The sequence below is a fragment of the Stigmatopora nigra genome, chromosome 20, assembly GCF_051989575.1.
Source record: "Stigmatopora nigra isolate UIUO_SnigA chromosome 20, RoL_Snig_1.1, whole genome shotgun sequence".
NCBI classification, from domain to species: Eukaryota; Metazoa; Chordata; class Actinopteri; order Syngnathiformes; family Syngnathidae; genus Stigmatopora; species Stigmatopora nigra.
Genome location: NC_135527.1, coordinates 7,263,967 through 7,279,008, shown reverse-complemented (window position 1 = coordinate 7,279,008; position 15,042 = coordinate 7,263,967). Strand labels below are relative to the sequence as shown.

Genomic DNA, 15,042 nt, shown 5'->3' with positions numbered 1-15,042 from the left:
TATTAAATTATCTTCTAAAATAGGAGTTTTCATTGAGTGTTGTTTGGCTGCTGCGACTTATAGTCCAGAAATACGGTCATGCTAATATGTTTTTATTCAAATATATTGAAGGGAAAAGTGTAAGGGTCTATCAAATACTTTTAATTCATATTTTGAAGTATTTAACAGTATATATACTCTATTTTTTAAGTCCGATTGAAAAAACTCAATATGCTCTTTAGTTTTACAATTTTTAACCACTAATATTAATATACATACATTTCCCAAATATACAATCTGTGGTATACGGATATCATTAATTAAAATACATTTTTTTAAATCGAGAGTTATGAAAAACACGATTAAATTCAGCATCTTTCCACTAGAGAGCGCCTGATTATCACTGTTAATATCCATTAAACTTCATTTGAATTAGACCCCCCCCATTTATAATCAACTCCCCCCTCCCAACACTGTCAAACCTGGATACCAATATTTTTTAAACCCCTACAAATCCCACCAGGCCACCTTTCTGACAAAGGACTAAGGGGAGGAGGACTAAACCGGAAGACAAAAGACGGAAAGGCAAGAAAGTAAAGAATCACATTCACAAACTAGAAACACGATGAGACTTGAGCTCACGTACAAAAAAAAGACACTACAGAGGAAATTGGGGTGCTAACCACTCGTCTGCTTGGAGCATGCAGCAAATCAGGGTCATCAACTACTAAAAAAAACTTTTTGGGGGGCCAATAAGTCAAAGAATGGCCGCCATTGACTTCCTGGAAGTGGTGAACCTTTCGGGATTGAGTCGGAGACTCGTTGCTGCATAGCACACACGTCAGACGCAAGGTTATTAGCACAAAGGAACCACATAGAAGAGGAAGCCGAGAAGAGCTCCTCCCACCACGTTCTTCTTCTTCTTCTTGGCCAAAGCGGTGAGGTCAACGCGGAAAGTCATTTGAGCATTCCTCCCCCGACTATAGGAGAAGGGGGTTGACACTTTCCAAGCTAGTTGGCGACTTTAGCATCCGATTGGTGAAAACGTGGAAGGAATGCTCAAACTGACAATTTCAACGAGACAGTTTCAAAGGGGGGGAAATTCCAAAGTGTGGGTGCTTTTTTTTTGGTTTTTATTCGGGTGAGGTCCTGATTTTGTCCACCGGGGGCAGGTTTTTGATTTTTTTTAACTTGTTGACAACTGTAAATGATTTTTTGAGTTTTTAATGATGTGTCAGGACAATGAAGACCCCCGATGGTGAAAATGAGACACCCCAGATTTTGGGTGGTCCCCCTTTGAAACATCATGTGACCACGGGTTTCCTAACATCTGAACGCAAGTCTTTTTACGTCATTTTTTTCCCACCCAGACACCCAACACACGCGAGATGGACGGATGGACGGACGGACGGATGGACGGAAATCCCGTACAGCCCGCCCACCCCGACACCCGACAGATGGGGGGGCGGGGCTACGGCCAAACCTGATTATTTACCTTCGTCAGCCTCAATGGCTTCAATAGTAGCTGAAGAGGAGAAGAAGAGGGGAGTGGGGGGGGGTGCAAACCAATGAGAGAAGGGGAGCAAAGAGGAGGTCATTTTTTTGGTCAATGGCGAACAAAAAAAATGGAAAAAAAACACTCGTTTTCAGAACATTTCTCGTCACGTTGGCGCAGATTGAGCGAGAAACAGAGATGAAGTACTCCAAAAGGCCCAAAATAACTTTAAAAAAATGTACACTTCAAATACTCTCCAAAAAAAAATGGCCTTACTAAAGCACAGAAACATGGAAACCCAAAAAAAAACGTCCATTATGGCGTTTTAATCTCAGGTGTGAAGCCTCTTACGCATAAAAAACATAAAAAACAAATGAATGTATTAAAAACTATCTATAACATACAAAAAAGACGCAACTACAGACAAAAAAAAACTCATGAAACACAAATGTCCAAATGGCTTTCCCCCAAAATACTTCAAAAACTCATTCAGTAAAAAAATAAGTCTCAAAAATGGTTTTAAGAAAAAAAATTGACCAAAAAAAATCACTTTAAAATGGGAAAAAAAACAACTACTGTATTTTCTGGACTATAAGTTGCACTTTTTTCATACTTTGCCTGGGCCTGTGACATACATTTTTCCCTTCTGCTTGTTTTCATGTTTTTTAGTCTATAGTTATCCCCAAAAAAACAGTTCTATTAACAATTTAATCAAAATTTAAATCATTTCATTCCTCAAGTGCGACTTATAGTCTGAAAAATACGGTACTTCCATTTTTAAGTGTATTTTCCCAATATAATTCATTTATATAAATAAACAGCGTCCAAAAAATAATAATAATATTCCATGTCAGGTCCAATAATGTTATTTTTGTCCCATACGGCACCCCCCATGGAAAAACAAGTTTTAGGTGGTTTTAAAAGGGGAAAGCGACACATTTTATAGCGTGCCAGGACATTTTTTGTTCTTAAGAAACACAAATGAAGATGAGGGGATGTCGGATGGCTCCGCCTCTCCAATCCCTGTTTGGAGGTCCGTCACTTACCGTGGATTGGACGCCAAAATGAGCGAGGAAATGGCACAAGGAGACGAAAACGGACAGAAGACGTAGGAGGACAATGTCAACAATGTAGAGCGGCAGGAATCTGGGAAGCTCTGCTCCAAAACTTCAATAGTAATCCCATTTTTAATCCAACATGTTTGTTAGTGTTTATTTTTGACAACATGCATAAATAGAAAACTAATCGAGGCTTTATCGAAATACTGTAGTTTAAATATTATATAATAGACTTATAATACTAATTATATATCTAGTATTCATGTGTGGTACATATAAATGCATATGTATGTATGTAATATATAGACACATACTAGTACTTGTTATATACCCAGTACTTATATGTGTACCACATGTAAATATGTATATATGTAGTATATAGACACAAAGTAGTACTTGTTATATATCTTGTGCTTATGTGTAGTACATATAAATGCATATATATTTAGTATATAGACACATACTAGTACTTATATGTGTAGTACATAAAATATGTATATATGTATATAGATGTATATATATATATATATATATATATGTTTTTAGACACAAAGTAGTAGTATTTATATATCTAGTACTTATGTGTAGCACATGTATGTGTCTATATACTACATATATACATATTTACTAGTAGTAGTTATATTTCTAGTACTTAAGTGTAGCACATGTGAATATTTATATATGTAGTATATAGACACAAAGTAGTACTGCTTGTGAAATATCTAGTACATATGTGTGGTACATACAAATGCATATATATGTAGTTCATAGACACACACTAGTACTTGTTATATAACTATCACTAATATGTGTAGTACATTTAACTATGTATATATGTAGTACATAGACACACACTAGTACTTGTTATATAACTATCACTAATATGTGTAGTACATTTAACTATGTATATATGTAGTACATAGATACACACTAGTACTTGTTATATAACTATCACTAATATGTGTAGTACATTTAACTATGTATATATGTAGTACATAGACACACACTAGTACTTGTTATATAACTATCACTAATATGTGTAGTACATTTAACTATGTATATATGTAGTACATAGACACATACTAGTCGTAGTTATATGTTTAGTACTTTTAAATATATGCATACTACTCCTGCTACACATACATACTAGTATATAACGCCATTTTATGAACCCAATGTTTTTTTTAATTGTTTTGATTTGTGATCGCGAACATCCTTAAAATCTATTTTCTGAGCAGAGCCACCCGGCTTCCCGCGTAGTTTTGTGGATAAAAAGGCAGGCCACGCCCCTTTTCATTCACAACTTTAATTTCCTGCTGAGATCCAAACGACAATTTGCCACTTGATTGTGTTTTCTTTTGTTATTTTTTGGTCTGGTCAGTGTTTGTGCCGTCCAATTGGTGGCGCTGTTTGGAATTCAACACGAGATGGCGAGCGGGACATCTAAACGAATCTCACAAAATGAAAAGGGCGGGGTTAACGGAATACTTGCACGAGCAATTTCTACCTGCGGTTTCTAGGGAGAGAAAAAAGAGAAAGAAGAGATACGGAGATGATTTTGGAAAGCCAAGCATTCAAAACGGACGACAACCCAACGATTGGCGCCGTCCGTATCTTAGCCAACGACAACAAACGTGTCCAAAGATGCGCTTTTTTTGCATCGGCGCCCTGCGAGCGTGAGACCTGGAAGTGCGCGGGGGTGCCTTCCGGCGGTGCACATGCGGGCTTACCGTTCTGGAGCTTCTCCTTGCCGCCAGATAGCACGCCGCTGGGTAACATGCCCGTTGGGGTGAGGCCCTTCAGCGTCAAAACGCTCTCGCTCTCCTCTCTGCCGTAAAAAAAACACAATTCTGTGAGAAAAGACATTTTTTACAGCCTGTTTTAAACTTCAGAACTCAGGGAAACTGCGAGTGAAATTTCATAATGTTTTAATGCCAGAAATATGAACATTTCCCCAATATAAATCACTGAAAATACCGCAACTTTTTACAGCGCAATTTCAAATATAAATATGTATATATATGTATGTATATATATATATATATATATATATATATATATATATATATATATATATATATGTATGTATGTATGTATGTATGTATGTATGTATGTATGTATGTATGTATGTATGTATATATATATATATATATATATATATATATATATATATATATATATATATATATATATATATATATATATATATATATATATATATATATATATATATATATATATATATATATATATATATATATATATATATATATATATATATATATATATATATATACATACATATATATACATATATATATATATATATATATATATATATATATATATATATATATATATATATATATATATATATATATATATATATATATATATAGTACATAGACACAGACACTAGTACATGTTATATATTTAGTGCTTATAAGTGTAGTACATATAAGCACAAGATATATAACAATTACTAGTGTGTGTGTCTATGTACTACATATATATGCATTTATATGTACCACACAAATACTAGATATTTCACAAGTAGTACTACTTTGTGTCTATATACTACATATATATATTTTCATGTGCTACACATATAAGTACTATATATAACTACTACTAGCATGTGTCTATATACTACAATAGTAGTATATAGACAATATACTACATATATACATACTTACATGTGCTACACATATAAGTACTAGATATATAACTACTACTAGCATGTGTCTATATCCTACATGTTATGTAGTATATAGACACATGCTAGTAGTAGATATATATAGTAGTTATATATCTAGTACTTATATGTGTAGCACATGTAAGTATGTATATATGTAGTAAATTGTCTATATACTACTATTGTAGTATATAGACACATGCTAGTAGTAGTTATATATCTAGTACTTATATGTGTAGCACATGTAAATATGTACATATGTAGTATATAGACACAAAGTAGTACTACTTGTGAAATATCTAGTACTTTTGTGGTACATATAAATGCACATATATGTAGTACATAGACACACACACTAGTAAGTAATATAAATATTGTGCTAATATTTGTAGTACATATAAATGCATATATATGTAGTATATGGACACACACTTGTACTTATATGTGTAGCACTTGTAAATATGTATATCTGTAGTATATAGACACAATGTTGTACTACTTGTGAAATATCTAGTACTTGTGTGGTACATATAAATGCATATATAAGTAGTACATAGACACACACACACTAGTAATTGTTATATATCTTGTGCTTATATGTGTAGTACATATAAATGCATATATGTAGTATATAGACACACTAGTACATGTATGTGTAGTACATATAAATAAGTATACCTTTAGTATATAGACACATACTAGTACTGATTATATATCTAGTGCTTATATAAGTAGCACATATAAATGCATATATATGCAGTATATAGACACATACTAGTACTTATATGTGTAATACATATAAATAAAGGCCTTACCTGAGCACGGAGAACACCCGGGCCATCTTCCCGATGGCGCGGATCTTGTTGCGGATGACTTCCTTGCGTGCAGAAGCCGTGGCACCTGCAGGGTCGGAAATCACAGACATTTAGGCACCGCTCACCCCAAAAAAAACCACCCAAAATGATGTCACGGGTTGAGACACACGTCACAGCATACATGCCACCAGTGAGGTTTTTGTTGTTGTTTTTTTACTAAATAATGACCGTATTTTCACGACTATAAGGCGCACTTAAGTCTTTTCTCCAAAACAGACAGGGCGCCTTTAAATCCAGTGCGCCTTATAGTCGTGAAAATACGATAAACTGCAGTTTTTCTACCGCAAAAATGGATTGGACATCTCTGCCATTGACAGAAAATGACTTGATTAAAAATAGAAAATATTAAAAACCTTACTTTATTTATTTTTAATCTTTTTACCCAATTCAAACCCTCTGAAAATAACGTAGCGGGTCCGATTTCCGATTAAAAACATCCTATTTGGACTAATTAACGATCCAAAAATGAATGGATTAACTTAATATTCGATTAGTTGATTAATCATGGCAGCCATGCGGGCAAAAAAATGGAGGTAAGAACAAACTTTAGATTATTTAGAGTATTTTATTTTATTTTAGGCCCCAAAAAAGTTAAGGTATTCGTCGCCATTGACGAGGATAGGCGTCCAATGTGTTTAAGATTGGTCGCCCGGCGCCGTAAATGACATTGAATGACATTGAAAACCAGTTTAAGTGAATTGGAGGGTTTTTAGTTGAAAATGCAGCTGAGAAAATGGCTGCCCACGCTGTTGTTTGTACCTTTTTTAGGGGGATATATTAGCTGTCCTTCTCATGAAACCCCCACAGAAGAGGAGACACAAAAAAATGGGATAGAGAGGTCAGTGATGAAGAGGCGGCGGTGGTGACGAAGAGGAAGGACAAGTGGACAGAGAGTAGAAAGAAAGAGAGCAGCGTAACAAAACAAAAAGAAGAAAAAAATCAAAAAAATAAAAGCGATGCCTTGAACACAAAAACTCTGAAAAACAGAAGAGAAATTAGATAAAGTAAAAACAGCATGTGAGAGGATATGATTATGGAAAATGAGCGTGTGGGTGATTAAAAGGTCAAAAGTCAGAAGTCCAAATGAATGAAAAGATATGCAAAGGGAAGAATAGGTATTTTTATTTTTATTTTTTTTGGCTTGAATGTTGACGCTGTACTTTGTTTTTAGTGTAAGATTTATTTTTTCTGGATTCTGCAATTAAAATGTTGAAATAGCAGGACTTTTAATGCATTAATATGTATATACATATACATGTATATATACATGTATATGTATATATACATGTATATGTATATATGCATGTATATATATATGTATATATGCATGTATATATACATGTATATATGCATGTATATATACATGTATATGTATATATGCATGTATATATATGTATATGTATATATGCATGTATATATACATGCATAATATATACATATATACATATACATGAATATATACATGTATATGTATATATGCATGTATATATACATGTATAATATAAACATATATACATATACATGTATATATACATATACATGTATATATACATATACATGTACATGTATATATACATATACATGTACATGTATATATACATATACATGTACATGTATATATACATATACATAATGTACATGTATATATACATATACATAATGTACATGTATATATACATATACATGTACATGTATATATACATATACATGGACATGTATATATCCATATACATGTACATGTATATATCCATATACATGTACATGTATATATCCATATACATGTACATGTATATATACATATACATGTACATGTATATATACATATACATGTACATGTATATGTATACACATGTACATGTATATACAGCAAAATTACATTATTATATACCAATATTTTGGAACATTCTCGCTACCTTTCATTCAATCGTGATCCTCTATTCTTAGGAGTCAGGGGATTTTCCCAATTACCAACACTCAAAAATCAGAGTCTGCCACCCGGGCGAAATAAACATGGCAACCATTTTCTCACCATCGAGCTCCTCGTCGGTCGTCAACTCGTCGTTGGAGCAGATGCTCAAAACGTTCACCAGCATTTCCGTCACTGCAAAAAAACCAAGACGGATTTGGACGATGTTGTCCCCAAAAAATGGACAACAGGAACACCAAGCTGACCTTTTTCACCCACGAAAGGCAGCGACCAGGTGAAGACGTCCATAAAGTTGGGCAGCCAATAGGGATGAGGCGAGCAGTTGAACTGCCGGATGTTCATCACGTTGTTTTCGTACTTCAGCACGGCCGCTGCGGACAAAAAAATGGGTTATTGGTTCAAATCCAGGAGCAGAAACGGGTGTTGCTGGGTGGGTAAAATGGGATGCCAAATACCATCAGATTATGCGTAAACAGACACCGCTACTGGGACACCGGTGGGGATTTCCCCCCCAAAATAGCAAGTCATCAAAGCTGCCCTAATAAGAGACTATCACTTCCTTAGCAAGAAAAAAAATGGGGTCATTTACCCTTTGGACACGTACTAGTACTTGTTATATATCTTGTGCTTATATGTGTGGTACATAGAAATGCATAAATATTTAGTATATAGACACTAGTAATTCTATGTGTAGTGCATATAAATATGTATATATGTAGTATATAGACACAAATTAGTATTTGTGAAATATCTAGCACTTATAAATCTAGTACATATAAATGCATATATATGTAGTATATAGACACAAACTAGTACTTATATGTGTAGCACATGTAGATATGTATATATGTAGTAAATAGACACAAAGTAGTACTTGTGAAATATCTAGTACTTATGTGTGGTACATATAAATGCATATATATGTAGTATATAGACTCATACTAGTAGTAGTAATATATCTTGTACTATAATGTGTAGCACATGTAAATATGTATATATGTAGTATATAGACACAAAGTAGTACTTGTGAAATATCTAGTACTTATGTGTGGTACATATAAATGCATATATATGTAGTATATAGACACACTAGTACTAGCTATTTATATCTAGTGCTTATGTGTAGTACATATGAATGCATATATATGTACTATATATACACATACTAGTACTTATATGTGTAGCACATATAAATATGTATAAATGTACTATATAGACACATACTAGTACTTATATGTGTAGCACATGTAAATATGTACATATGTAGTATATAGACACAAAGTAGTACTACTTGTGAAATATCTAGTACTTATGTGTGGTACATATAAATGCACATATATGTAGTATATAGATTTAAATAGTACTTATGTATATATGTGTGTGTGTGTCGTATATAGACACACACAAAAAGTGAAAACGGTGCGACTTATAGTCCGGGCTATACGCTTCTAAGCCTATCCAATGCTTACTAGCTTAGTTTCACTTGCTAAAACGTCACACGGTGCATCGGAATAGGCAAAGTGGCGCTTGATTGAACGCAGCCTCGGGTGGTGGGGACGTCAAATTCGGCCATGCTTCAAAGTGCCTTGCCTTTAAAGGAATGGGAACCCCCAACAACCCGCGTGGTGCAAAACAAACATGTCGTCCTTGTTTATTTTCAATGTTGTAAAGACAAATGTCGCTTGCAAGACCTCGCAGTTATATTTACCGGCGAATAGCAGGCACTAGGGGGCTCTACCGAGCCGGTGTCGGGAAGGAGAGGGGGGGGGGGGTCCAAGACGGCTGCCACGGCAACATAGAGAGGTGACGCCTGCTCATTAATTATTTATTGGGGAGTGCCTCAAGCCTGTTTCCCCAGTAACGGCCGCCGCGGTTAATACTGCTGCGGCGAGATCTGCGGAGATTCCCAATATCCTGGCCTGACTTAATGCGTGTCACATGTGTCCCCGAGGGCTTGTGGATCAGGTTGCGTGGCTTGGCTTTGAGTCTGGGACTGCGTGCTATACAGCCAAACAAGTCCAGGAAAACTCATCTTGCTTCTTTTCCGCACTGTAATGAATGGCATGCCTTAATATTTGTTTCCTATATATGTCATGGCGGATAATAAAATGTAGTAGTTGTAGTAGTAGTATTGATGGTAACAGTAGTAGTAGTAGTAGTATTGATTGTGACAGTAGTAGTAGTAGTATTGATGGTGACAGTAGTCGTAGTAGTAGCAGTAGTGGTAGCAGCAGTAGTAGTAGTAGTAATAGTTGTAGTAGTAGTAGCAGTAGTGGTAGCAGCAGCAGTAGTAGTAGTAGTAATAGTAGCGTTGGTGTTGGTAATAGTAGTAGTGGTATGGTAGCAGTAGTAGTAGTAGTAGCAATAGTAGTAGTAGTAGTAGAAGTAGTAGCAATAGTAGTAGTACGAGTAGTAGTAGTAGTAGCAGTAGTAGCAATAGTTGTAGTAGTAGTAGCAGCAGTAGTAGCAATAGTTGTAGTAGTAGTAGTAGTAATAGTAGCAGCAGTAGTAGCAAAAGTTGTAGTAGTAGTAGCAGCAGTAGTAGCAATAGTTGTAGTAGTAGTAGCAGCAGTAGTAGTAGTGATAGTTGTAGTAATAGTAGCAGTAGTAGGAGTAATAGTAGTAGTGGTAGTAGTAGTAGTTGTAGCAGAAGTAGTAGTAGCAGCAGTAGTAGTAGTGATAGTAGTAGTAGCAGCAGTAGTAATAGTAATAGTAGTAGTAGTAGGGGATGGTCTTAGACATACAAAAGATGTATTTCTTTTAGTGAGTTACGTTATTGATATTCTAGATAGAGCCGTAGTTGTAGTAGTGGGTTGTGTTACAGATCTACTAGATGGAGATGTAGTAGTTGTATTAGTGGTGAAGTTTTGCTATACTTATCTACTCAACGGAGCTCAACTAAAGAGAATTTACTACAATAATTAAGCAATATTGATCCATATATATAAGGTGCACAATTGAGAAAATTGAAGTCTTTTAGTTGCACTTTATAGTGTGGAAAATAGGGTACTTTAATTTGGCCGAGTCACGATGCCGTTATATACAATGCAAGTAGTTTGACTACTCTCAAAGTGAGGTCTGCAAGGCCATAGATTCCATATTTATTTAATGCACCGACCCCCCCACCACAGACCCCCCATTTCTTCTACCCCAATTGCATCATCACATTATTCCTCATTCTCGGGTGACATAGTGTCAAAGTAGAGATGCAAGGCCTCGGAAAACAAGAGGGGAGCCCGCTAATGGGCTGAGTGATAACAGATGGGCGTGCATCTGTAGCGGGGAATACTCCTCTCCTCCGATGGTGGGGGAAGGGGGTCTGCCAGGAACGAAAACAACCCCCCGCCCCCTTTTGGCGTACCTGATGTCAAGCCAAATGACAACGTGCCAAGAAAGGGCTCACTTTGAGCAAACTGATACTCCATCAATCCCATTCGCCATCCAAAAACAAGAGAAGACATTTATTGGCTTATGTAAGAAGATTCCAAAAATTAAATATATATATTTATATTACGATCGGCGTTAACGCTGGAAGCCATGGCGATATTTTGCTTTTATTACAGCCGAGCAGCAAAACCATTACGGCTATGTTGGCTTTCGGGCGCACTCAATAACCATGCAGCAGAAAACATTCCATTAATTTGAAAGCACAAGCAATATTGCCAACTCTCCCACCTCACACACACACAAAATACACACACTTATACACACACTAAATACCTCCACTTCACTCCTACCATCAGAAGCAGAAAACGGCAGCGTTTTTATTACCACAATTCTAATTAGTCAAAGTCTAAATTGCATATATTGATGACTTATGAGCATTTTTTGTGTATTTTTTAACACAATTTCCTTCTGAAAACCTTATTTAGCGCTAAAAATGTAAACAAAATATTTTGATGGAGTAACGTATGGCCTTCATGATAACATTTTTTAACTTTTAGTGCAGAATTGCTTTAACGAAAAGCAGCTTTTTGTCCAAAACTGCTTAAATGAAAGATTTTAAATGAGAAAAAAACATTTAAAGGGCAAGTAAAAACATCAGCTTGAGCATTCCAGGTATTAATGTATTTTCTCGCATATAAGCCGCATCTGCATATAAGACGCACCTGCATATAAGCCGCATCTGCATATAAGCCGCATCTGCATATTAATATCAATTAAAATAGCCTTAAAATCAATGAATTTTACAATTTTTCTCGTTTAAGATCGTAATTTTCACCTCCTTTATTTTGTTTAGCGTTTTATGGTAATCTAGCGATTTGAGCATTCCAGATATTACCGTATTTTCTCACATATAAGTCGCATCTGCATATAAGCCGCACCTGCATATAAGCCATCCTATTAAAATAGCCTTAAAATCCTTCAATTTTAAAATTTCTCTCATATAAGATCAGAATTTTAACCTCCATTATTTCCTTTAGCATTTTAAAGGTAATCTGGGCATTTAACACTAAAAAATGATATAATTTTTTGATTACCGTGCAAAAAAAACACCTCAGGCGTAGTTACACAACAAGTTTTCTCTACCATCTCCTACTTATTGACAGAAGCCCCTCCCACCCGAATGCAGAAAGCCTCATTAGTCCATCGGGGCCGGCCTAGCGCGGGATTGATGGGACCCACCGATGGCGCGGCGCCCCCTTTGGAGATTTATGTGCACACTTGATTGCACATCAATCACCGGCGGTGCTGGCCGGGCTCGAACGAGACGCCGAGAGCAACGGATTCATTACTGAAGCGTACTTCAACCGGTGGACCCGACCCGCATGACTGATGAGAACAGGGCCTAGCGACCCGGGGTCTGCCCGGGGGTCTCTTAAATCACTTACAGCAATTGATGCATCATTTGAAAAAGGCTATACGTATCTTGTAATGGCTTCAAACATCATAAACGCAGGCTAATCAGTCATTGGTCGGATTAAAAGTTACATTATACGGCAGTGGGGGTCAAACTTGGTTTGGGGGGCGGGCCTAGTAGATCTAATGTGGGCCGGACTTGTTGTTACCATGATATGACAAATTCTGGTTTTACAGCACCCTTGTTAAAACAGTTTTTTTAAAAAGCATTACTTATTAATCAACATCCCTGCAGGACCGATGGGACCCAACGGGCGGACCACTTCTGGCCCACGGGCCGCATGTTTGATAGTACTCTCAAGAGTGTCAAACTCATGTGGGCCAGACCATTTTAGATATAATATTTATATATATATATATATATATATATTTAATTGGATTATAAGAACTGGATCAAAAGCCCTAAATATTCAGTTTTTTTATAGATATAAAACTGTTTATTTTAACTATTTTTTCTTAGTAAGGGAAAACATCTAATTGTTTTTCATTTCAAATATATTTAATATTAAAGTGGAAAACAAAAAAGAAATGTTATATATTTATTTTTAGATTTTACAAAATGCTTTTTTGACCTAAAAACTCAAAAAAATGATAAAAAATACAATTATTGATTTAAAAAGGCAAAAACCAGGAAATATAATATACATCTATAATCTTCATTTAAATTTAATCCTAAAACAGAAAAATGCCACTCATGATTTACGTACTCGGGCCGCAAAAAACGATACAGCGAGCCAGATTTGGCCCGCGAACCACCACTTTGACACATGTAATATAACTACTCTTCCAAAATGCATTCTCTCTTCTGGAAATTGTTTTTTTATGATACTACAGCGAGTAAACTGACAATTATTTTATGCAAAAACACACTAGGAATGACAGTCATTTTAGAACAGCGTGCGCACTACGCGAGTGAGCATGATTAGCTTTTTTTAACGCTCCAAAAAGCTACACTTACCTTTGTTGTTATAGACGTCAAGGTAGTTGGGAGCAGAGAAAATGGTGATAAGGGACGGGAAGCCTGTGGTCTGACTTTTTCTGTACATACGATATCTGGTAAAAACAAAAAAAATGGAGGAGGAGTCAACTATAACTTGTATATATATCTATACACTGTATTTTCACAACTATAGGGCGCACCACATTATAAGGCGCAATGGATTTAAAGGTGCACTGTCTATTTCGGAGAAAAGACTTTTAAGTGCGCCTTATAGTTGTGAAAATACAGTATATATAATTATATATCTTTATTTTACATTCTTGTACTGTTGTGACTTGTCTTATCTCCTGTTTACATGCTGATTATTTTTGGTGGGGTTTTTTTTTCAACTTACCCAGCATCCTGCGCTTCATGGGCCCGGATGATAGATAGTAAATTATTGTGATGTAGGAAGTCGCAAACAGCAGGATAGCTGCAGCATAAACGAGAGACAGAAAGACAAAAAAAACAAAAAAAAATAGTCATATCAAGAAATGCCAGATTGAGCAACTACGTCAGAGGAAACCCAAAATGCAGAGAAAAATAAATATGGAGGTATTTCTACTTACAAATGCTTCTACTTACAAATTCGGCAGGTTGCCAGTTCCCAATTCTTGTTTCCAAATACTATAATTTGCCCAAGCCAAGTTTGAACTGAATTATTTTACCATCTTAATAATTCACTTTCTAATATTTTTGCAGAAATGTACACATTTGCATCTATATATATCATACAAATGTGTATACTTTTATCATTTTTAACAGGGGTTATAGTTGCTAGTATTACAAATTGTGGTACAAATTGTGCTGATTCAATGCAAAATGCTGCTCTACTTACAAAAAATGTGCTAATTCCATGTAAAATGCTGCTCTACTTACAAAAAATGTGCTAATTCAATGTAAAATGCTGTTCAACTTACAAATTCTGCTCTACTTACAACAATTGTGCTATTTCAATGTAAAATACTGCTCTACTTACAAAAAAAATGGTAATTCAATGAAAAATGCTGTTCTACTTACAAAATACTGTGCTAATTCAATGTAAAATGTTGCTCTACTTACAAAATACTGCCCTAATTCAATGTAAAATGCTGCTCTACTTACAAAATACTGTGATAATTCAATGTAAAATGGTGCTCTACTTACAAAATACTCTGCTAATTCAATGTAAAAT

At 35.3% G+C, this 15,042-nt stretch overlaps 1 protein-coding gene across 3 annotated transcripts in view; it reads right to left on the bottom strand.

The window, feature by feature from the left end:
• The window catches only part of LOC144213495 (protein phosphatase 3 catalytic subunit alpha), a 41,435-nt gene that overhangs the window by 1,825 nt on the left and 24,568 nt on the right, over positions 1-15,042 (bottom strand). Inside the window, exons 7-13 of one of the 3 annotated variants that reach the window (XM_077741989.1) lie at positions 14,224-14,301; positions 13,848-13,942; positions 8,275-8,400; positions 8,132-8,203; positions 6,043-6,127; positions 4,263-4,360; positions 1,475-1,504 (exon numbers count right to left, since the gene is read on the bottom strand). In XM_077741989.1, coding sequence (XP_077598115.1) covers positions 1,475-1,504; positions 4,263-4,360; positions 6,043-6,127; positions 8,132-8,203; positions 8,275-8,400; positions 13,848-13,942; positions 14,224-14,301 — 584 coding nt within the window. Of the gene's footprint in view, positions 1-1,474; positions 1,505-1,572; positions 4,049-4,262; positions 4,361-6,042; positions 6,128-8,131; positions 8,204-8,274; positions 8,401-13,847; positions 13,943-14,223; positions 14,302-15,042 lie in introns of those variants that run through there. The other 2 variants (XM_077741992.1, XM_077741991.1) reach the window with 2 other exon arrangements.